Source organism: Mustelus asterias, unplaced genomic scaffold, assembly GCF_964213995.1.
Source record: "Mustelus asterias unplaced genomic scaffold, sMusAst1.hap1.1 HAP1_SCAFFOLD_44, whole genome shotgun sequence".
Taxonomy (NCBI): Eukaryota; Metazoa; Chordata; class Chondrichthyes; order Carcharhiniformes; family Triakidae; genus Mustelus; species Mustelus asterias.
The window spans coordinates 1402374-1426435 of record NW_027590121.1 but is presented as its reverse complement, the minus strand read 5'-3'; the positions used below and the strand labels follow the sequence as shown (position 1 = coordinate 1426435).

Sequence of the window (24062 nt, the reverse complement as noted above, 5' to 3'; positions counted from 1 at the left end):
AAGTCGCCTCTCAACCTCCTCCACTCTAAAGAGAAAAGCCTTAGCTCCCTCAACCTTTCCTCATAAGACCTACCCTCCAAACCAGGCAGCATCCTGGTAAATCTCCTTTGCAGTCTTTCCAGTGCTTCCACATCCTTCTTATAGTGAGGTCACCAGAACTGCACACAATATTCCAAATGTGGTCGCACCAAGGTCCTGTACAGTTGCAGCATAACCCCACGGCTCTTAAACTCCAACCCCCTGTTAATAAACACACAATAGGCCTTCTTCACAGCTCTATCCACTTGAGTGGCAACCTTCAGAGATCTGTGGATATGAACCCCAAGATCTCTCTGTTCCTCCACATTCCTCAGAACCCTGCTGTTGACCCTGTAATCCACATTTAAATTAGTCCTACCAAAATGAATCACCTCGCACTTATCAGGGTTAAACTCCATCTGCCATTTTTCGGCCAGCTCTGCATCCTATCAATGTCTCTTTGCCACCTACAACAGCCCTCCACCTCATCCACTTCTCCACTAATCTTGGTGTCATCCGCAAATTTACTGATCCACCCTTCAGCCCCCTCCTCCAAGTCATTTATAAAAATCACAAATAGCAGACGACCCAGCACTGATCCTTGTGGTACACCGCTGGTAACTGGTCTCCAGTCTGAAAAATTTCCATCCACCACCACCCTCTGTCTTCTATGAGATACAGTAAGAAGTTTAACAACACCAGGTTAAAGTCCAACAGGTTTATTTGGTAGCAAAAGTCACAAGCTTTCGGAGCCTTAAGCTCCTTCTTTAGGTGAGTGGGAATTCTGTTCACAAACAGGGCATATAAAGATACAAACTCAATTTACAGAATAATGGTTGGAATGCGAATACTTACAGCTAATCAAGTCTTAAAGGTACAAATAATGTGAGTGGAGAGAGCATTAAGACAGGCTAAAGAGATGTGTATTGTCTCCAGGACAGCCAGTGAGACTCTGCAAGTTCAGGCAAGCTGTGGGGATTACAGATCATCATTACAGATCGATTGTGACTGAGAGTGAGAGTGAGGAAGGTAGCTCGCAAACAGAGAAGGGTTATAGGCAGTGCAAGAGGGCAGGTGGACTGGGAACAGAGAAGGGGAGAGGTCAGACCATAGGATTGAGAGGTGTCTACTCTAATGCCAGGAGTATAGTGAATAAACAACTAGCTAAAGGAGGAGAGGGCTTGGGAGATGTTAGTAGCGCTTCAACAAACCGGGTCCAGATAAAGGCTGGCATAAAGACACTTTGCCTGAATGCACGAAGCATTCGAAACAAAGTAAATGAGTTGATGGCACAAATCCATACAAATGAATATGATCTAGTGTCCATCACAGAAACGTGGTTGCAGGGTGACCGGGACTGGGAACTGAATATACAGGGTTATCAGGCATTTAGGAAGGATAGACAGGTAGAAAAAGGAGGTGGGGTAGCTTTGTTAATAAAGGATAATGTCAGGATGGTAGTGAGAGACGACATAGGCTCTAAGGAGCAAAGCGTGGAATCATTGTGGGTGGAGATAAGGAATAGTAGGGGGAGAAAGACACTGGTAGGCGTGGTCTATAGGCCCCCAAATAATAACTTCGAGGTGGGGAGGGCTATAAACAAGCAAATAATGGATGCGTGCAAAAGTGGAACGGCAATAATCATGGGGGATTTTAACCTACATATTGATTGGTCGACTCAAATTGGACGTGGAGGGCTTGAGGAAGAGTTCTTGGAATGCTGTCGGGATTGTTTCATTGAACAGTATGTTACAGAACCTACGAGAGAGCGAGCTATCTTGGATCTGGTTCTGTGCAATGAGACAGGTAGGATTAAGGCTCTTCTTGTGAAGGATCCTCTTGGGATGAGTGATCATAATATGGTGGAATTTCTGATACAGATGGAGGGTGAGAAAGTAGGGTCCCAAACCAGTGTCCTCTGCTTGAACAGAGGGGAGTACGATAGAATGAGGGTGGAATTGGCTAATGTAGACTGGGCGAGCAGACTGGTAGGTAGGACAGCTGAGGAACAGTGGAGGATTTTTAAGGAGATTTTTTTAAGTACTCAGCAAAAATATATTCCGGTGATAAAGAAGGACTGTAAGAAAAAGGATAACCGGATGTGGATAACGAAGGAAATAAAGGAGAGTATTAAAATAAAATCAGATGCGTACAGAGTGGCCAAAAATAGTGGAGAATTAGTGGATTGGGAAAGCTTTAAAGAAAAACAAAGAACGACTAAGAAAGCGATTAAGAAAGGAAAGATAGATTATGAAACTAAACTAGCTCAAAATATAAAAAATGATAGTAAAAGTTTTTACAAGTATATAAAAAGGAATAGAGTGGCTAGAGTGAATGTTGGACCCTTGGAAGATGAGAGGGGGGATTTAATAGTGGAAAACGAGGAAATGTCTGAGACTTTAATTAAGTTCTTTGTGTCGGTCTTCACGGTGGAAGACACAAATAGTTTGCCGAATATTAGAGATCGAGAGTTGGTGGGAGGGGAGGTCCTTAATATAATTACTGTTACTAAGGAGGTGGTGCTTGGTAGACTAATAGGACTGAAGGTAAACAAGTCCCCGGGCCCGGATGGAATGCATCACAGGGTACTGAAAGAAATGGCTGAGGTAATAGCAGATGCGTTAGTAGTAATTTATCAAAATTCGCTGGACTCTGGGGTAGTGCCGGCTGACTGGAAAACAGCTACTGTTACGCCGCTGTTTAAAAAAGGAAGTAGACAAAAGGCGGGTAACTACAGGCCGGTTAGCTTAACGTCCGTAGTTGGGAAGATGCTAGAGTCCATTATTAAAGAGGAAATAACAGAGCACCTGAATAAGAATGGTTCGATCAAGCAGACGCAGCATGGATTCATGAAGGGAAAGTCGTGTTTGACGAATCTACTGGACTTTTATGAAGATGTCACTAGTGCGGTTGACAGAGGGGAACCGGTGGATGTGGTGTTTTTAGATTTCCAGAAGGCGTTCGATAAGGTGCATCACAAAAGTTGCTGCAGAAGATTGGGGTACACGGAGTTAGGGGTAAGGTGTTGGCGTGGATTGGGGATTGGCTATCTAACAGGAAGCAGAGAGTTGGGATAAATGGGTGCTTTTCTGGTTGGCAGTTGGTGAGCAGTGGCGTGCCGCAGGGATCGGTGCTGGGGCCTCAATTGTTTACCATTTACATAGATGATCTGGAGGAGGGGACTGAATCTAGGGTATTCAAGTTTGCTGATGACACGAAGGTGAGTGGGAAAGCGAATTGCGTGGAGGACGCGGAAAGTCTGCAGAGAGTTTTGGATAGGCTGAGCGAGTGGGCGAGGATCTGGCAGATGGAATATAACGTTAGCAAATGTGAGGTTATCCACTTTGCAAGAAATAATAGTAAATTGGAATATTATTTAAATGGAGAAAAATTACATCGTGCGACTGTGCAGAGGGACCTGGGGGTCCTTGTGCACGAATCGCAAAAACTCAGTCTGCAGGTGCAGCAGGTGATCAAGAAGGCAAATGGAATGTTGGCCTTTATCGCGAGGGGGATAGAATATAAAAGCAGGGAGGTCTTGCTGCAACTGTACAAGGCACTAGTGAGGCCGCAACTGGAGTACTGTGTGCAGTTTTGGTCCCCTTATTTGCGAAAGGATATATTGGCCTTGGAGGGAGTGCAGAGAAGGTTCACCAGGTTGATACCGGAGATGAGGGGTGTAGCTGATGAGGAGAGATAAACAGATTGGGTCTGTACTCGTTGGAGTTTAGAAGGATGAGGGGTGATCTTATAGAGACATATAAGATAATGAAGGGGCTGGATAGGGTAGAGGTGGAGAGATTCTTTCCACTTAGAAGGGAAACCAGAACTAGAGGGCACAGCCTCAAAATAAGGGGGGGCCGGTTCAGAACAGAGTTGAGGGGGAACTTCTTCTCTCAGAGGGTAGTGAATCTCTGGAATTCTCTGCCCATTGAAGTGGTGGAGGCTTCCTCATTGAATATGTTTAAATCACGGGTAGATAGTTTTCTGATCGATAAGGGAATTAGGGGATATGGGGAGCAGGCGGGTAAGTGGAACTGATTCGCTTCAGATCAGCCATGATCTTGTTGAATGGCGGGGCAGGCTCGAAGGGCCAGATGGCCTACTCCTGCTCCTATTTCTTATGTTCTTATGTCATGTGTGTGGAACTTGGCTATCAGTTTCTGCTCAGCGATTCTGCGCCGTCGTGTGTCGTGAAGGCTGCCTTGGAGAACGCTTACCCGAATATCAGAGGCCGAATGCCCGTGACCGCTGAAGTGCTCCCCAACAGGAAGAGAACAGTCTTGCCTGGTGATTGTCGAGTGGTGTTCATTCATCCGTTGTCGCAGCGTCAAAATGGAGGAGAGAGTTCAGGGTGTGAAGTTGAACTCAATGTTGAGTCCAGAAGGCTGTAAGATGAGGGGCTGTTCGTCCAGCTTGTGTTGGGCTTCTCCGGAACATTGCAGCAGGCCAAGGACAGAAATGTGAGCGTGAGACCAAGGTGGGGAATTCTAATCACAAGTAAGCGGAAGGTCAGGGCCAGGGAACAGGCTGCAGATGAATTAAAGAGAAACTATTTGGGTCCAGAATATTGTGAACATCCTTTTACTCTGGTTGTCTTTGATCCTCAAGTCATTTTCTGTTTGTTTTAACCATGTTCTGTTTCATTAATAAACTTTTATCAGTAAAATATTTGATTGTTCTGGACTTTTCCTGATGAGATTGATGCACTTTAGGGAAAGTGGGTGAGAGGGGTTGGCAGGTTCTTTAACAGAAAGTGAGTCCCTCTAAGGTAATTGGCAAAGGAGCCAGAGGGGGAGATGAGATTTTATTTTATATTTTTGACACAGCGAGTTGTTCTGATCTGCCTGAAAGCAGATTCAATAGAATCTTTCCAAAGGGTAAAGACTTGAAAGGGAAGAATTTGCAGGGCTGTGGGGACAGAACAGAGCAGTTGGATGAATCAGTCCTTTCAAAGACATAGCATGGGTATGATGGGCTGAATGGACTCCTGTCAATCTCAGACTCCTGCTTCTGTGCAGGTTAAAAGGGACAGATTTCAGTGCAGCCTCTTCCCTGTATCTGTATTTAAAGAGACAGGTTTCTCTTTAGCTCTGAGTGACTGATATAACAATTGGTTGGAGGCCCATTTCCCAGTCAGTCCTCCAGCACCTTCCTGTCTCTCTATTAGTGCCACGCTCATGGCAGTTTCTCAAGTGGGGCACAGGCCCTGTTATTCTCAGCTCAATTCAGCCCTTAGCTCCACCGCCTGGCTGTCATTGACACGATAAGTCGGGAGACAGAAAGGTGCCCGAGGCTCAAATGGGAAGTTGAAACTTGTGGCTCTAAACCAACACTTCAACATTTGTCATCAAATCCATGTTATTTATACTGAAGTTTTTATTATTAGGTTTAGACACTGGAGGCAAAGGCTGGGGCTTTTTAAAGGGTAACTTTCCCTTTCTAACTTCGTGTTGTCTATAATGTCAGCCGTGGCTCAGTGGGTACCATTCTCACCTTTGAGTCAGAAGGTTGTAGGTTCAAATCCCAGTCCAGGGACCTGAGGCAAAAATCAAATCCAACATTCCTCATCCAGCACTGAGGGGGTGCTGCACTGTCAGAACAGCCTTCTTTCAAATAAGATGTTAAACTGAGGCCCTGTCTGCCCCTCTCAGGTGGATGTAAAAGATCCCACAGCCACTATTTGGAAGAAGAGCAGGGGAGTTATCCCCGGTGTCCCGGTCAATATTTATCCCTCAATCAACATCACTAAAAACACATCATCTGCTCATTATCACATTGCTGTTTGTGGGATCTTGCTGTGTGTAAATTGGCTGCTGCGTTTCCCACATTACAACAGTGACTACACTTGAAACGTACTTCATTGGTTGTAAAGCACTTTGGGACATCCTGTGGTTGTGAAAGGCGCTATAGAAATGCAAGTGTTTAAATTGAAGATTTCTGTTCTCTGACCTTGTTATCTGGAACTGAGTTGATTTCAGCCACCCCCCAACTTACCATTGAATAAATTCACTTTGGTTCAGACAAGACTTTAACCAATTAAGGCAAAGGCAGAATTCTCTGGATAGTAAATTTAAAAAGAAGTTTACTCAATGAAAAGATTTTGTGAACAACTTTAAGACATTGACTTTTACAACTTCATGCAGATGATCAGTCCGTAGAAGCGTAACCCTCTCTGGTTCCTTCTCTGACAGGAATTTCCTTGGAACTCAGCCTCGGGAGTTTTCAGTATTTGGCTCGCAAGGAAGACCTTCGGAACCTCTACTTTTATCCACAAGGTGACCATTACCTCACGTCAGAGTTGGGCCTGTTGCAACATGACAATTGGTCAATTTGATCACGAGATTAATTTAATTGGTATCTAATTACTTGGACCACCCTTGCTCATTATCTTAGACAGGAATACAAGAGAACTGGTTCATGCTGTCCCTTTATCTGATTCTATACAATCCCTTATTCACACAGTTTCAAATGTTGAGGCTAATCAGAGCTTGAAGGTCTCTCTCGCCAGTACATTTATCCTCATTGCACATTCTTTACATACACAGCAATTAAACTTTTAAATTTTTACAGCAAATAAAACTCAATCTTTTACGATAACTACTGATTTGTTATTCATTGATTAACTATAACTCAATTAAGGCTCACTACTTACTCATCTGTTCATGACCAGCAGCTAATAAATACAGTAATACAATGTGGTTGACTCTCAACTGCCCTCTGAACAAGGGCATCTAGGGATGGGCAATACATGTTGGCCAGCCAGCGACGCCCATGTCCCACAATTGAATACGGTTAATACAAGATATACTGGTTCGAAAAGACACTTGCTGCAAGCCAATAGCTTTCCTTCTTACTTGAACTGAACAATCAACCTTATTCTTGAGCCAGATTTGACAGAATATAATTCCTCTAGCTAATCAAATTAATAGAATAAATTATTCATTTATACAATTCCTGCTAGCTATGCAGCTTCCACAAGCAATTAGGTGAATACAACATTCATTTTTAAAATAAAGCTCCAGTCACATGTTAGCATATAACATGACTTCCTGGACCTTGTTGCTTATAATGTGCAAAGAACCAGCATGGGCACAATGGGTCAAACTGTCTCCTTTTGTGCTCTCAGTCCCTCTTTTGCATTTGAAGAAAGTGGTAAATATCTGGAACTCACTTCCTACAAGTGGGGGAGAAGCAGAGTTGATGGAATGTTTCCAAAAGGAGATTGGACAGGCATTTCAGGGAAATAAATCCACAGGCATACGCAGTGAGAACAGGGAAACGGTTTGATCTGCAGAGAGTCAGCATGGACTCAATGGGATGAATGGCCCCATTCCCAATCCTAATGCCTGTCTGATCTAAAGAGAGAAATTTCAGCTGTTCCAGTCCCTCCAACTCACTGAAGTCCCTCATCACTGGAGTCATTCTCGTAAAGCTCCTCTGCAACCTGTCTAAGAATTTCACATCTTTCCTAAAGTGTGAGGCCCATATACAGGGTTCCATTCTAGAGAGATAGAATTGAACAGCAGGGAGGTTCTGTTCAACTTGTTTGGAGCCAGGGTTAGACTGCACTGGGAGCACTGTCAACATTTGTGATCGTCATTGATGAAATGGAAATAGAGGCACTGGAGAAGGAGCAACAAAAATTCACAAGAATAATCCCAGAACTGAGAGCATTTAACCCTCAGGAAAGGCTGGGGCTGCTTTTCTCTAGAAAAGAGAAGACTGAAGGGTGACCTGATACGATCATAAAAGGGTTCAATAATCCAATCATGATTTCTAGGGCGGCACAGTGGTTGGAATGTTACCTCACAGCGCCAAGGACCTGGGTTCGATTCCCAGCTTGGGTCACTGTCTGTGCGGAGTTTGCATGTTCTCCCTCTGTCTGCGTGGGTTTCCTCCGGGTGCTCCGGTTTCCTCCACAGTCCAAAAAGACGTACAGGTTAGGTGCATTGGGGCGTGCTAAATTCTCCCTCAGGTGTACCCGAACAGGCGCCTCAGTGTGGCAATGAGGGGATTTTCACAGTAACTTCACTGCAGTGTTAATATAAGTCTACTTGTGACTAATAAATAAACTTTAACAGGAGAAACCTCTTTACCCAGCGAGTGGTGAGAATGTGGAACTCACTACCACAGTGAGTGGTTGAGGTGAACATCATGAATGCATTGAAGGGGAAGCGAGATACATACATGAGGGAGAAAGGAATAGAAGGATATGCTAATGGGGGGAGATGAAGAGGGGTGGGTGGAGGCTCATGTGGAGCATAAATACTGACACCGACCAATTGGGCCGACTGGCCCGGCCCTGTGCTGTAGACTCAATGGAACAGAGACAAATGTATTTATTGTACATCGATCTGTAGTGGGAGGAGAAACAGTATTTACTATCCAGGGTTAAATGAATGTCCTTCATCAGCTTTTGTGGATCATTTCAGCGGAAATATCCTGCTGTACTCTCTGATGGTCCTCATCACATTAGAACATAGAATGAATCACCTCACATTTATCCGGGTTAAACTCCATTTGCCATTTTTCAGCCCAGTTTTGCATCCTATCTATGTCTCCTTGCAGCCTACAACAGCCCTCCACCTCATCCACTGCAAATCCACCAACATTCTGCAAATCCACCAACCTTTGTGTCATCCGCAAACTTTCTAATCAATCCAGTTCCATTTTCCTCCAAATCATTGATATATATTACAAACAGAAAGGTCCCAGCACTCATCCCTGAGGAACGTCACTTGTCACAGCCCTCCATTCAGAAATGCACCCTTCCACTGCTACCCTCTGTCTTCTATGATCGAGCCAGTTCTGTATCCACCTTACCAGTTCACCTCTGATCCCATGCGACTTCACCTTCTGCACCAGTCTGCCACGAGGGACCTTGTTAAAGGCCTTACTGATGTCCATGTAGACAACATCCACGACCCTACCCTCATCAATCATCTTCGTCACTTGCTCGAAAAACTCGATCAAATTAGTCAGACATGACCTCCCCTTCACAAAACCATGTTGCCTCTCGCTAATACGTCCACTTATTTCCAAGTTGGAGAAAATCCTGTCTCGAAGAATCCTCTCCAATAATTGCCCTACCACTGACATAAGGCTCACCGGCCTGTAATTACCTGAATTATTCTTGCTACCCTTCTTAAACAAAGGAACAACATTGGTTATTCTCTAATCCTCTGGGATTTCCCCTGTAGCCAGTGAGGATACAAAGATTTCTCTCAAGGCTCCAGCAATTTCCTCCCTTGCCTCTCTCAGTACTTTGGGGTATAAGAACATAAGAACTCGGAGCAGGAATCGGCCATCTGGCCCCTCGAACCTGCTCTGCCATTCAATAAGATCGTGGCCGATCTTTTTCTGGACTCAGTTCCACTTACCCGCCCGCTCACCATAAACCTTAATTCCTTCACTGTTCAAAAATGTATCTATCCTTGCCTTAAAAACATTCAATGAGGTAGCCTCAACTGCTTCACTGGGCAGGGAATTCCACAGATTCACAACCCTTTGTGTGAAGAAGTTCCTCCTCAACTCAGTCCTAAATCAGCTTCCCCTTATTTTGAGGCTGTGCCCTCTAGTTCTAGTTTCACCCGCCAGTGGAAACAACTTCGCTGCTTCTACCTTATCTATTCCCTTCATAATCTTATATGTTTATATAAGATCTCCCCTCATTCTTCTGAATTCCAATGAGTATAACCCCAATCTACTTCGTCTCTCCTCATAAGCCAACCCTCTCAACTCCGGAATCAACCTCATGAATCTCCTCTGCACCCCCTCCCGTGCCAGTATATCCTTCCTCAAGTAAGGAGACCAAAACTGTACACAGTACTCCAGGTGTGGCCTCACCAGCGCCTTATACAGCTGCAACATAATCTCGCTGTTTTTAAACTCCATCCCTCTCGCAATGAAGAACAAACTTCTATTTGTCTTCTTAATTACCTGCTGCACCTGCAAACCAACTCCTTGAGATTCCTGCATAAGGACACCCAGGTCCCTCTGCACAGCAGCATGCTGCAATTTTTTACCATTTAAATAATGGTCCATTTTGCTGTTATTCCTACCAAAATGGATGACCTCACATTTACCAACATTGTACTCCATCTGCCAGACCCTCGCCCACTCACTTAGACTACCTATATCCCTTTGCAGACTTTCAGCATCCTCTGTATACTTTGCTCTTCCACCCATCTTAGTGTCATCTGTGAATTTTGACACACTGCACTTGGTCCCCAACTCCAAATCATCTATGTAAATCGTAAACAATTGTGGTCCCAATACTGATACCCCATTAGGCCCTGAGGACTTGTCTACCTTAATGTTTCTCAAAAACCCCAATATCTCCTCCTATTTGATCTCAATATGACTCAAACTATCTACATATCCTTTCCCACGTTCATCATCCACCAACTCCTTCTCTTTAGAACATAGAACATAGAACATTACAGCGCAGAACAGGCCCTTCGGCCCACGATGTTGCACCGACCAGTTAAAAAAAAACTGTGACCCTCCAACCTAAACCAATTTCTTTTCGTCCATGAACCTATCTACGGATCTCTTAAACGCCCCCAAACTAGGCGCATTTACTACTGATGCTGGCAGGGCATTCCAATCCCTCACCACCCTCTGGGTAAAGAACCTACCCCTGACATCGGTTCTATAACTACCCCCCCTCAATTTAAAGCCATGCCCCCTCGTGCTGGATTTCTCCATCAGAGGAAAAAGGCTATCACTATCCACCCTATCTAAACCTCTAATCATCTTATATGTTTCAATAAGATCCCCTCTTAGCCGCCGCCTTTCCAGCGAAAACAATCCCAAATCCCTCAGCCTCTCCTCATAGGATCTCCCCTCCATACCAGGCAACATCCTGGTAAACCTCCTCTGCACCCTCTCCAAAGCCTCCACATCCTTCCTGTAATGTGGGGACCAGAACTGCACACAGTACTCCAAGTGCGGCCGCACCAGAGTTGTGTACAGTTGCAACATAACGCTACGACTCCTAAATTCAATCCCCCTACCAATAAACGCCAAGACACCATATGCCTTCTTAACAACCTTATCTACTTGATTCCCAACTTTCAGGGATCTATGCACACATATACCTAGATCCCTCTGCTCCTCCACACTATTCAAAGTCCTCCCGTTAGCCCTATACTCAACACATCTGTTATTCCTACCAAAGTGAATTACCTCACACTTCTCCGCATTAAACTCCATCCGCCACCTCTCGGCCCAACTTTGCAACCTGTCTAAGTCTTCCTGCAAACTACGACACCCTTCCTCACTGTCTACCACACCACCGACTTTGGTGTCATCAGCAAATTTGCTAATCCACCCAACTATACCCTCATCCAGATCATTAATAAATATTACAAACAGCAGTGGCCCCAAAACAGATCCCTGAGGTACACCACTTGTAACCGCACTCCATGATGAATATTTACTATCAACCACCACCCTCTGTTTCCTATCCGCTAGCCAATTCCTGATCCAATTTCCTAGATCACCCCCAATCCCATACATCTGCATTTTCTGCAGAAGCCTACCATGGTGAACCTTATCAAACGCCTTACTAAAATCCATATATACCACGTCCACTGCCCTGCCCCCATCCACCTCCTTGGTCACTTTCTCAAAAAACTCAATAAGGTTAGTAAGGCACGACCTACCTGCCACAAAACCATGCTGACTATCACCTATCAATTCATTACTCTCCAAATAACTATAAATCCTATCCCTTATAATTTTTTCCAACATCTTGCCGACAACAGAAGTGAGACTCACCGGTCTATAATTCCCGGGGAAGTCTCTGTTCCCCTTCTTAAACTTGGTGAATACTGACACAAAGTACTCAATTAATACCTCGCCCATTTCCTCTGGCTCCATACAGAGATTCCCTCCCCTGTCCTTGAGTGGGCCAACCCTGTCCCTGGCTACCCTCTTGCTCTTTATATATTCCACACTTGCTTCATGTGTTCCCAGCCTTGACAAGTGCTTCCTTTTTCTCTTTGACTAGACTCACAATATCTCTCGTTATCCAAGGTTCCCTAAACTTGCCATTTTTACCTTCACATGGCTGCAGGGTGACCAGGGGTGGGAATTGAATGTCTCAGGGTATTCAATATTTGGGAAGGACAGGGATAAAGGAAAAGGTGGTGGAATGGCACTGCTGGTTAAAGAGGAAATTAACACAGTAGTGAGCAAGGATATTAGCTCTGACAACGTGGAGCCTGTATGGGTAGAGTTGGGAAATATCAAGTGGGAATTCTCTGAGGTTTCCCCTGGGGTGCTCTGTACTTGTTGAACCTCACGCAACCAATACATAAACTGCGGAAGACAGTATATAGTTAAGGAATGAAAATGAATTTATTTGCTAATGCATGCATCAGGAGAGAGACACACAGTCAATGGGGGTTCACTGTCCTCTCAGAGCTAATATTGCAAGGTAAAATTATTATATTATTCTGAACATTTCAATATCCCGCCTAGTCTCGTCATTCAGACTGGAGGGCCCAATCACAACATTCAACATTATTACCTGAGCCAATAACATTCTACCGGTCAACAGGAATAAGAGATTATTAGTTTATTGCCCATGGGGTTCCTTCCCCTTTACCTGGGAAACCCAACCCACGACATCACCAGTAACCAAGGCCATAACTAATACCTGCAAATTTTAATGATAAAATGGTAAATGCGGGCAATTGGGATTAGCTAAGGGGTTTTAAAAAAAGGGTAGCATGGACAAGTTGGGCTGATGGGCCTGTTTCCATGCTGTAAACCTCTATGACTCCATAGTCCAGTCCCACAATGCCTCACATTCAAACTACAGTCCATCAATGATAATGGAATATGTGGCTGTATGTAGCTGCCTCGGCCATGGTCAACCCCAACACTGCCTTCCTGAACTGCTACAATGCCTGAGGTGTAGGTACACCCACAGTGCTCTTAGGGAGGGATTTCCAGCTACACATTCCAGACTTTCACTAGAATGTAAGTGGGTTCCAGATTGATATATTCCATTCAACCACTCCCAAAGTGAGTTATTCCAATTCCTTTATTGTCCAGGACAATATATTCACAATTTCTTTAAAACAGAAATTAAACATTCCCATTTGATTTCAGATATTAACATATTCTGTTAGATTGATCTTTATTGTCAATGTCAGGCTGGGGTTGTTCCCCTTGGAGCAAAGAATGTTGAGGGGAGATTTGATAGAGGTGGACAAGGTTCTGACAGGTTTAGATAAGGTGGACAAAGAAAAGCTGTTCCCATTAGCTGATGGGACAAGGATGACAAGCAAATTTAAAGTTTTGGGTGGGATCATAGAATCAGATAAACCCTACAGTGCAGAAAGAGGCCATTTGGCCCATCGAGTCTGCACCGACCACAATCGCACCCAGGCCCTACCCCCATATCCCTACATATTTACCCGCTAATCCCTCTAACCTATGCATCTCAGGACTCTAAGGGGCAATTTTTAGCATGGCCAATCAACCTAACCTGCACATCTTTGGACTGTGGGAGGAAACCAGAGCACCTGGAATAAACCCACGCAGACATGAGGAGAATGTGCAAACTCCACACAGACCCAAGCCAGGAATTGAACCCAGGTCCCTGGAGCTGTGAAGCAGCAGTGCTAACCACTGTGCTACCGTGCTGCCCACGTGAGGAAGAATATTTTGATGCAGCGAATGGTAATGATCTGGAACTCGCTGCCGACGAGGGTGGAGGAAGTGGAGACAATAAACAATTACAAAGGAAATTGGATGGGCATTTGGGGGGTTTCAAACAGAAATGCTGACTAAATATCTCTGAACTTCCTAACACCCTGTCACTCTGTGATCCTTGTGAAATTTAAAACAAGGTATTCGCAACAAGACTCAAAGAGCATCAGCCCACTGGAGGCAAAGTTGTGAGACCGACCAGTCCAGCAGAAAGAAACCCTCCGACCCTCCCCATTGACCAATATAATTGAGAGCAGAAACAATAACAGCAGAATCGACCACTGGAATCACTCGTGAACTCGCTGGTGTCTCAACAGCTCGGATGAATCTCTGAATCTCTTCTCACACACAGAGCAGGTGAACGGTTTCTCTCCAGTGTGAACTCGCTGGTGCCTCCGCAGGTGGGATGACTGAGTGAATCCCTTCCCACAATGAGAGCAGGTGAATGGTCTCTCCCCAGTGTGAACTCGCTGGTGCCTCCGCAGGTGGGATGAACAAGTGAATCCCTCCCCACACACGGAGCAGGTGAATGGCCTCTCCCCAGTGTGAATTCGCTGGTGTGTCCACAGGGTGTATAATCGAGTGAATCCCTCCCCACACTGAGAGCAGGTGAATGGCCTCTCACCAGTGTGGACTCGCTGGTGTGTCTGCAGGCTGGATGAATCACTGAATCCCTCCCCACACTGAGAGCAGGTGAAGGGTCTCTCCCCAGTGTGAACTCGCTGGTGTCTGCACATGTACGATAACCGAGTGAATCCCTTCCCACACTGAGAGCAGGTGAACGGTTTCTCTCCAGTGTGAACTCGCTGGTGAGTGCGCAGGGTGGATGACTGAGCGAATCCCTCCCCACACTGAGAGCAGGTGAACGGCCTCTCCCCAGTGTGAACTCGCTGGTGTGTCCGCAGAGTGTTTAACAGACTGAATTCCTTCTCACACTGAGAGCAGGTGAACGGTCTCTCTCCAGTGTGAACTCGCTGGTGTTTCTGCAAGGTGGCTAACAGAGCGAATCCCTTCCCACACTGAGAGCAGGTGAACGGCCTCTCCCCAGTGTGACTGCGCCGATGAGCTTCCAGCTCTGATGGGGCTCTGTATCTCTTCCCACAATCCGCACATTTCCATGGTTTCTCCATGGTACAGGTGTCCTTTCCTCTCTCTTGGGTGGACAATGAGTTGAAGCCTCGTCCACACACAGGACACTGGTACAGTCTTTCCTCACTGTGAATGGTGTGATATTTATTCAGGCTGTGTAACTAGTTAAAGCTCTTTAGTCAGTGCATTGGAACACTCTCACTCGAGTGTGGCCGTGTGTTGGTGCTTTTCCAGTCACACTGATGTTTGAATTTTTTTCAAATCAACAGACTGGACAATCATTTCTCCTTCTAGATTCAAAGGCCGATGATATTCAGCTCCCAAGGAATATGACTGTCAGATCTAGACGTGACATTTGAGATTTCAGCCTGTGGTTCCTCTTTCAATATCCTGTAAAATGAGTTAGAAATAGAAGTAGAAATTCAGAACAGACAATTCTAGTTTCTATGGAACATTCTTTCCGTTCTCATTCCCCAAAAGCTGTGAATCTCCATCCCACACACTCTCCCTCCATTCTCACTCTGCTGTATCTAATATTCACCCTCCCAATTCTCCTGAAGGTGCTGATTGAGGCTGATTGACAGATCCATGCTCACTGCTTCCTGTCCACCACATACAAATCATAAGAAACAGGAGCTGCAGTTGGCCATTCAGCCCATCGAACTGCCTCAACCATTCATTGAGAATTGGCTGGTCTACCTCACACTATTTCCATAGCGCCACTATTTCCCAAACTATCATGGAAGTTAGTAAGATAGAGGGTTATAGGTAAGCCTCGTAGCTAGGGACATGTTCGGTGTAACTTGTGAGCCGAAGGGCCTGTTTGTGCTGTAGCTTTTCTATGTTCTGTCCCCCATGTTGCTCAATGCCTCAAAAGTTACCAATCTCTCTCTTGAAAATATTTGATGACTGAGGCTCCACAGTCCTCTGGAGTGCAGAATTCAAAAACTTCACCACATCCTTGAGTGAGGAAATCCCTCCTCATCTTAACTTTCACTCCATTTTCCCACTTGTTCTCCATAACGCTTGACTCCTTTATCAATGTAATATCCACCTAACTCATCCTCGAATATCTTCAATAACCCTCAGCTTCCACTGATCCCTGTGGAAGAAAAATCCAAAGACTAATGATTCTAATAAGCAAGAGATGAATAACTGGAAATATATAATATATATACTATTCAGGCTGATTGACAGATCCATGCTCACTGCTTCCTGTCCTGGATGTGGAGACGCCGGCGTTGGACTCGGGTAAACACAGGAAGAAGTCTCACAACACCAGGTTAAAGTCCAACAGGTTTATTTGGCAGCACAAGACACTAGCTTTCGGAGCGCTGCCCCTTCATCAGGTGAGTGGGATTTCAGTTCACAAACAGGACATATAAAGACACAAACTCAATTTACAAAATAATGGTTGGAATGCGAGTTTTTACAGGTAATCAAGTCTGAAAGGTACAGACAATGTGAGTGGAGAGACGTTTAAGCACAGGTTAAAGAGATGTGTATTGTCTCCAGCCAGGACAGTTAGTGAGATTTTGCAAGCCCAGGCAAGTCATGGGGGTTACAAATAGCATGACACGAACCCAAGATCCAAGTTGAGGCCGTCCTCATGTGTGCGGAACTTGGCTGTCAGTCTCTGCTCAGCGACTCTGCGCTGTCGTGTGTCGTGAAGGCTGCCTTGGAGAACGCTTACCCGAAGATCAGAAGCCGAATGCCCGTGACCGCTGAAGTGTTCCCAACAGGAAAAGAACACTCTTGTCTGGTGATTGTTGAGCGGTGTTCATTCATCCGCTGTCATAGCGTCTGCATGGTCTCCCCATTGTACCATGCCTCGGGACATCCTTTCCTGCAGCGTATCAGGTAGACAACGTTGGCCGAGTTGCAAGTGTATGTACCGTGTACCTGGTGGATGGTGTTCTCACGTGAGATGATAGCATCTGTGTCGATGATCCGGCACGTCTTGCAGAGGTTGCTGTGGCAGGGTTGTGTGGTGTCATGGTCACTGTTCTCCTGAAGGCTGGGTAGTTTGTTGCAGACAATAGTCTTTTTGAGGTTGTGCGGTTGTTTGAAGCCAAGTAGTGGGGGTGTGGGGATGGCCTTGGCGAGATGTTGGTCTTCATCAATGACATGTTGAAGGCTCCGGAGAAGATGTCGTAGCTTCTTCGCTCCGGGGAAGTACTGGACAACAAAGGGTACTCTGTCCTCCTGTCCAGTGTTTGTCTTCTGAGGAGGTCCGTTTTTCGCCGTGGCGCATCGGAACTGTCGATCGATGAGTTGAGCGCCATATCCTGTTCTTATGAGGGCATCTTTCAGCGTCTGGAGGTGTCTGTTGCGATCCTCCTCATCCGAGCAGATCCTGTGTATACGGAGGGCTTGTCCGTAGGGGATGGCTTCTTTAACGTGTTTAGTGTGGAAGCTGGAGAAGTGGAGCATCGTGAGATTATCCGTGGGCTTGCGGTACAGTGAGGTGCTGAGGTGACCGTCCTTGATGAAAATGTGTGTGCCCAAGAATGCAACCGATTCCGGAGAGTAGTCCATGGTGAGTCTGATGGTGGGATGGAACTTGTTGATGTCATCATATCGTTGTTTCAGTGATTGCTCACCATAAGTCCAAAGGAAGAAAATGTCATCGATGTATCTAGTGTACAGCTTGGACTGAAGGTCCTGTGCAGTGAAGAGGTCTTGTTCGAACGTGCATGAAGATGTTGGCATATTGAGGTGTGAATTTGGTCCCCAAGGCTATTCCGTGTGTCTGGATAAAGAACTGGTTGTTGAAGGTGAAGACATTGTGGTCAGGATGAAGTGGATGATTGTAAAATTGCATCTGGAGATTGGCAGTTGTTGGCGTTGAGTACTGAGGCAGTTGCACCAATGCCATCGTCGTGGGGGATGCTGGTGTCGAGTGCCGAGACATCCATTGTGATGAGGAGTGCTGCTGGTTCAACTGCTCCATGTGTGCTGTTTCTGAAGGAAGTCCGTAGTGTCACGACAGAAGCTGGGGTTCTTTGTACAATGGGTTTCAGGATGCCCTCGACATAGCCGGAGAGTTTCTCACACAGGGTCCCATTGCCCGATACGATGGGACGGCCAGGTGTGTTTGCCTTGTGTATCTTCGGGAGGTAGTAGAGATCGCCAACGCGGGGAGTACGTGGGATGAGAGCACGGAGGGTGCTCTGAAGGTCCGGATCAAATGTCTTGATCTGTCTGTTGAGTTGACGGGTGTGTTCTTTGGTCGGATCTGCAGGTAACTGTCTGTAGTTTTCCTCATTGTTCAGTTGTCAGGACACTTTGCAATAATTCATTCTGTTCAGCATGATGATTGCCCCTCCTTTGTCTGCTGGTTTGATGACAATGGTGCGCTTGATCTTGAGAGCGCAGATGGCGTTGCGTTGTGCTTGGGTGATGTTCGGGGCTGTCTTGTGAGTGTGACTGATGAATCTGGCATTGACGCACCTCCTGACGGCTTGGGCATACATGTCAAGTCGAGGGCAGCGGCCTTCCGGAGGAGTCCAATTCGACTCTTTCCTCTTCGGTTGCTGTACCGTGGATCTCTCTATCGGCTGTTCCAGTTCATTGACTATCTCATTATGTTCGCTGTTGGCCTCTTGGGGTTTGTGGAAGAACTCCCGCAGCCTCATTTGCCTGATGAATTCCTCTGTGTCTGCTGCGAGACTGATGGGGTCTATTTTGGTGGTGGGGCAGAAATTGAGAACTTCGATTTCATCTGGTTGAAGTGTGTCCGACAAGTTGACAATGGACTTCCCTGCAGTGGTACTGTTTTCTACTGTGGTACCGGGGGAGGCTTGATTGCTGCTGGTGGTGATACCGAGTTTCTCAAGTTTCCTGTTCTACCAAATGTGGCATTGTGACGATGGCTTTGTGCTACCAAATCGCTTCTCGGCCTTTTGGCTAAGATCAAGTGTAGTATGGATCGCCTGCACTTGGTTGGGGTCATTGGGTTACGCTGAGGCTTCATATGTTTCATATGAAGCAATTTTTAAAAGCGGCATCTCGGCCTTTTGGCTAAGATGCAAATGAGCTCAAGTCTTGAAGGAGGATCCTCCCCCTTCTCCAATCAGCTTGACTCATGTAGATCGGGCCCAGAACAGGGTGGTTTTGGTCTCCCGTCCTGTCTTGTCAGCCTGGATCGGAAATGTCTCAACTTGTTGAGACTCTGAATTGGATTTGATTTGATTGAATTGGAAAAGTACAAATAAATAAATAAACCTGTTGGACTTTAATCTGGTGTTGTGAGACTTCTTCCTGTTGTGGGCACAGAGAGCTGAAAATCTTCAAGCTGACAGTCACGTTACAGTTTTACATTTGGATATAAATGAGCAGACTGATGGTGTGTGTAATACACTGTATTACCCGGTTATAGATACATAGAGAATGTGAGGAGAATCTTTACTTCGGCAGCGAGTGGTGACCCAGAAGTTAAAAATTGAAGTGCAAAATGAGAAAAGAAATGGAAAGGGGGAGAAAAGAAAGTGTTTTACTCACAGATGTAGGAGACAGGAGGAAGGTTGAGTCTGTCTGAAGCTTAATCTTCATTCAGAGGGAGAGGAGCAGCAGCAACAATGGACGAAGCTCCATGCGGCCATTGACACAAGGCCCGGACTCTGATTGGCTGGAGGACCAGCGCCCATCCGGTCCTCCTGGCAACCATTGGTCAAAATGCCGCATGTGGACAATGAGGGGGCGGAACCCGAGCCCACGTGGGGGTGGGCGGGGCTCTGACCGCCAGCCGCGCTGAGCTGGTGTCCAATCCGCAGTGTGCGGCTTCTGTAACCAGTGATATTGCTGCCAATGGGACACTGTGTGCTGGGAACGCCCCTCTGAGTCATTGTGACGGCACAATGGAGCCCTGCCTCAATCACCCAATAGCAATCACTCTGCTCCGCGGTGACGTCTCCGGGTTCAGGCGCGCGGACCCGGGAGCCCCGCCCCCACCCATTGTTCCCCAGTCTGTACATTCCACACATTGTTAGTTCAGTCATTTAGACAATTTCAATTCCACTCCGTTATTTTCCAGTTCTGTTCCTGTCCCGCCTGGGGTCACATCTACTCGACCTTTCCTACTCCTGAAGGAGCGCTGTCAGTTCTGGGTTACTAGTCCATAAAAGATGTAAAAGATTCTCCAGCTCTCTTTACCCCTATCCAACTTGTGGACAGTTCTTACTCAGTCTTATTTCTCCCAAGCCCTAAATGGGGCGGCACGGTAGCACAGTGGTTAGCACTGCTGCTTCACAGCTCCAGGATCCCGGGTTCGATTCCCGGCTCGGGTCACTGTCTGTGTGGAGTTTGCACATTGTCTGCGTGGGTTTCCTCCGGGTGCTCCGGTTTCCTCCCACAGTCCAAAGATGTGCGGGTTAGGTTGATTGGCCAGGTTAAAAATTGTCCCTTAGAGTCCTGGGATGCGGAGGTTAGAGGGATTAGCGGGTAAAATATGTGGGGGGTGGGATTGTGGTCGGTGCAGACTCGATGGGCCGAATGGCCTCCTTCTGCACTGTAGGGTTTCTATGTTAATTGTCCCAATCCATTATATGATCCATTTTACTGTAATTTTCCTCACTTTGTGAGCATGTGCAGTGTGTTTAATTGGATCCTGATTGTTTTGAACTCAGTTTCTCTGGAGTGTGTGTCAATGCCTTGATGGTGTCACAATGTTGTCTCAATGCCCTGGCCACATTAGCCATTTCATCTCCTGCTGTGTCTCAAGTAGCTGTGTGTGTTTGGGACCCGCTCTTCACTCCATCTCACCATGAATTTAGGCTTGCTATTTTTCACATGTAACAAATCACATCTGTACACTCACTCCGGTATCCCAAAATCATGTCACACATTCTTAACTCTCAGATGTGCTGATGAAAAGATCAAAGTGAGTGTCTGTCTTTCTTATCTCCTCTTGTTATGGTGCTGATATTTCATGTCGTGGCCGGGCTTTCAAATGTGGATTTCTTTAAAACAAAGTTCATGGATGTAGAAACGTTTCAGAGACCAAGTATTATGCTGGCTTTCACTGATTTACAACTCAGCTCATACAAAGACCTCACAAAGAACAAAGAACAGTACAGCACAGGAAACAGGCCCTTCGGCCCTCCAAGCCTGTGCCGCTCCTTGGTCCAACAAGACCAATCGTTTGTATCCCTCCATTCCCAGGCTGCTCCTGTGACTATCCAGGTAAGTCTTAAACGATGTCAGCGTGCCTGCCTCCACCACCCTACTTGGCAGCGCATTCCAGGCCCCCACCACCCTCTGTGTAAAAAACATCCCTCTAATATCTGAGTTATACTTCGCCCCTCTCACCTTGAGCCCGTGACCCCTCGTGAACGTCACTTCTGATCTGGGAAAAAGCTTCCCACCGTTCACCCTATCTATCCCCTTCATAATCTTGTACACCTCTATTAGATCTCCCCTCATTCTACGTCTTTCAAGGGAGAACAACCCCAGTTTACCCAGAAATCTATTTTTAAATCGTTTTTCATCACTGAGAAACAGGAAACGCCACTCAGACAGATGAGGGAATCGAGTCTCAGCGCGGATCGACTGGACTTTCCGGTAAAGGTCGGGAAGTTATGCGCATGAATGTTTCACGCCCATAGTAAAAAAGGCTCAAGTGTCAGGAACAGATAATTCTTGATTTTTCTCCATTTCAATGTAGTTGACTTTGTTTAAAAGCTGGCCATAGTCAATCTCAAATTTGCGATCTGTATTACCCGGTGATTCGATTCGTTCTGTTGGGCAGTTATGTTTGCAATTCAGTGATGTTCAATTTCAGAGATATTCAATTCATAATGAAGACATATGTGTTAAATAATGCATTGATATTAAATAGTGAGACAAATACTGAGTACAATTGTACAATGAGCTTTGATAAAGTTTCACCTGGATTCGAAACATCCGCCCTTTTCACTCCTTACAGGTGCTGCCAGACATTGTGAGATTTTGCAGCATTTTCTCTTTTCTCATCCGCAGTAATTTGCTTTTATTACTGAGTACAATTGATTGAGACTGTTCGAAAAAAGATGAAAATTATGCATTAATGAATGGGCAGAAATCATTGCTCCCTCAGATATTTGCGAGACGAGCGCTTTTAAATGTTGATGTGTGGGATAAGTCGTACAATCAGATTGAAAGTAACGGTTATCTTCCAGAATTCAGTGACATGGGCTCTCAGTCTCACCATTGGAACCAACGTCAACACAGCGTAATTCAACATTGCAGACAGGCAGATTTGCTGCCAAGCTGTTTCTGTAGTGTAGTGGTTATCACGTTTGCCTAACACGCGAAAGGTCCCTGGTTCGAAACCAGGCAGAAACTTTCGTTAACCTTCCTCATGTCGTGTCAGGGAAAATTGCTTGATTCCAGTTTGTTGCTCATCATTATCCGAGCCTCGATGTTCAAGGCATGTTATCATTGCTCTGACATCACCCTCAAATCCTTTCTGTGAAATAAGCAACTTTTTGTTTTGACGCACTGACAGGAAATGTCGATTTTGACACCGGGCCCTTATTCGCATCTCGTTCAGTCTACAACAGAATTTAATGACTTTATAGGTGCAGACTAATATGGTTAATCACCATCTGAAATATCTGATCGGAGTGTGTGCTCAAAAAGACAGATACAAGTGATCCTGTAAGTGAACGAGAGGAAATGGCGCACATTTCACAGAAGATCTATTTTTAAATCGTTTTTCATCACTGAGAAACAGGAAAAGCCACTCAGACAGATGAGGGAATCGAGACTCCGCGCGGATCTCCTGGGCTTCCCTGGAAAGGGCCGGAATTTATGCGCATGACTGTTTCACGCAAATAATTAAAAAGGCTCAAGTGTCACGAACAGATAATTCTTGATTCTCCTCCATTTAAATGTAGTTGACTTTGTTTAAAAGCTGACGATAGTTAATCTCAAAACTGCGATGTGTATTACCCGGTGATTCGCTTCGTTCTGTTGGGCAGTTATGTTTGCAATTCAGTGTTGTTCAATTTCAGAGACATTCAATTCATAATGAAGACATATGTGTTAAATAATGCATTGATATTAAATAGTGAAACAGATCCTGAGCACAACTGTACAATGAGCTTTAATAATGTTTCATCTGGACTCGAAACATCCGCCCTTCTCTCTCCTGACAGGTGCTGTCAGACATTGTGAGATTTTGCAGCATTTTCTCTTTTCTCATCCGCAGTAATTTGCTTTTATTACTGAGTACAATTGATTGAGATTGTTCGAAGAAAGATGAAAATGAAGCATTAACGAATGAGCAGAAATCATTGCTCCCTTCGATATTTGCCAGAAGAACGATTTTGAATTTTGATGTTCGGAATAAGTCGCAGAATCAGATTGAAAGTGACGGTTATCTTCCTGAATTCAGTGACATGGGCTCTCAGTCTCACCATCGGAACCTGCAGCATCACAGCGTAGTTGAACATTGCAGACAGGCAGATTTGTTGCGCGCATGTTCAAGCTGTTTCTGTAGTGTAGTGGTTATCACGTTCGTTTAAGACGCGTAAGGTCCCCGGTTCGGAACCAGGCAGAAACGTTCGTTAAGCTTCCTCATGTCGTGCAAGGAAAAATTGTTGGATTCCAGTTTGATGCTCATCATTGTCCGAGCCTCGATGTTAAAGGCATGTTATCATTGCTCAGACACGACCCTCAAATGCTTTCTGCATAATAAAAATACTCTTTGTTTTGACGCACTGACAGAAAATTTCGATTTTGACACCGAGCACTTATTCGCATCTCGTTCAGTCTACAACAGAATTTAATGGGTTTATAGGTGCAGACTAATATGGTTAATCACCATCTGAAATATCTGACAGTAGTGTGTGCTCAAAAAGACAGATACAAGTGATACTGTAAGTGAACTCGAGGAAATGGCGCACATTTCACAGAAGATCTATTTTTAAATCGTTTTTCATCACTGAGGAACAGGAAAAGCCACTCAGACAGATGAGGGAATCGAGTTTCAGCGCGGATCGACTGGACTTTCCGGTAAAGGTCGGGAAGTTATGCGCATGAATGTTTCACGCCCATAGTAAAAAAGGCTCAAGTGTCAGGAACAGATAATTCTTGATTTTTCTCCATTTCAATGGAGTTGACTTTGTTTAAAAGCTGACCATAGTCAATCTCAAAATTGCGATCTGTATTACCCGGTCATTCGCTTCGTTCTGTTGGTCAGTTATGTTTGCAATTCAGTGATGTTCAATTTCAGAGATATT

At 45.4% G+C, this 24062-nt stretch overlaps 4 protein-coding genes, 1 non-coding gene and 1 pseudogene across 5 annotated transcripts in view; 5 read left to right on the top strand and 1 right to left on the bottom strand.

The window, feature by feature from the left end:
- The window catches only part of LOC144483022 (uncharacterized), a 1062789-nt gene that overhangs the window by 347438 nt on the left and 691289 nt on the right, over positions 1–24062 (top strand). The window lies entirely within an intron of this gene.
- Positions 1–24062, top strand: part of LOC144483058 (uncharacterized) — a 231231-nt gene that overhangs the window by 9976 nt on the left and 197193 nt on the right. The gene's annotated exons all lie outside the window — the stretch shown is intronic.
- Positions 1–24062, top strand: part of LOC144483013 (uncharacterized) — a 67729-nt gene that overhangs the window by 16464 nt on the left and 27203 nt on the right. Inside the window, exon 3 of the mRNA XM_078201837.1 lies at positions 1113–1119. Coding sequence (XP_078057963.1) covers positions 1113–1119 — 7 coding nt within the window. The remainder of the gene's footprint in view (positions 1–1112; positions 1120–24062) is intronic.
- LOC144483038 (uncharacterized) lies at positions 12510–19488 on the bottom strand. Its single transcript, XM_078201878.1, has 2 exons — positions 19342–19488; positions 12510–15228 (listed from the first exon to the last, which is right to left on the bottom strand). Exon 2 carries the CDS (start codon positions 14877–14879, stop codon positions 14037–14039), a length of 843 nt encoding a protein of 280 aa, XP_078058004.1. The 5' UTR covers positions 14880–15228; positions 19342–19488; the 3' UTR covers positions 12510–14036.
- On the top strand, positions 18728–18907 carry LOC144483068 (U2 spliceosomal RNA; annotated as a pseudogene).
- trnav-aac (transfer RNA valine (anticodon AAC)) lies at positions 22089–22161 on the top strand. The gene has a single exon. It is a non-coding gene; the product is annotated as a tRNA-Val (tRNA).

Bases quoted from the DNA above. Each gene is read 5' to 3' on its own strand.
- LOC144483038 (XM_078201878.1), bottom strand. From the start codon at position 14,879: ATGGAGAAACCATGGAAATGTGCGGATTGTGGGAAGAGATACAGAGCC.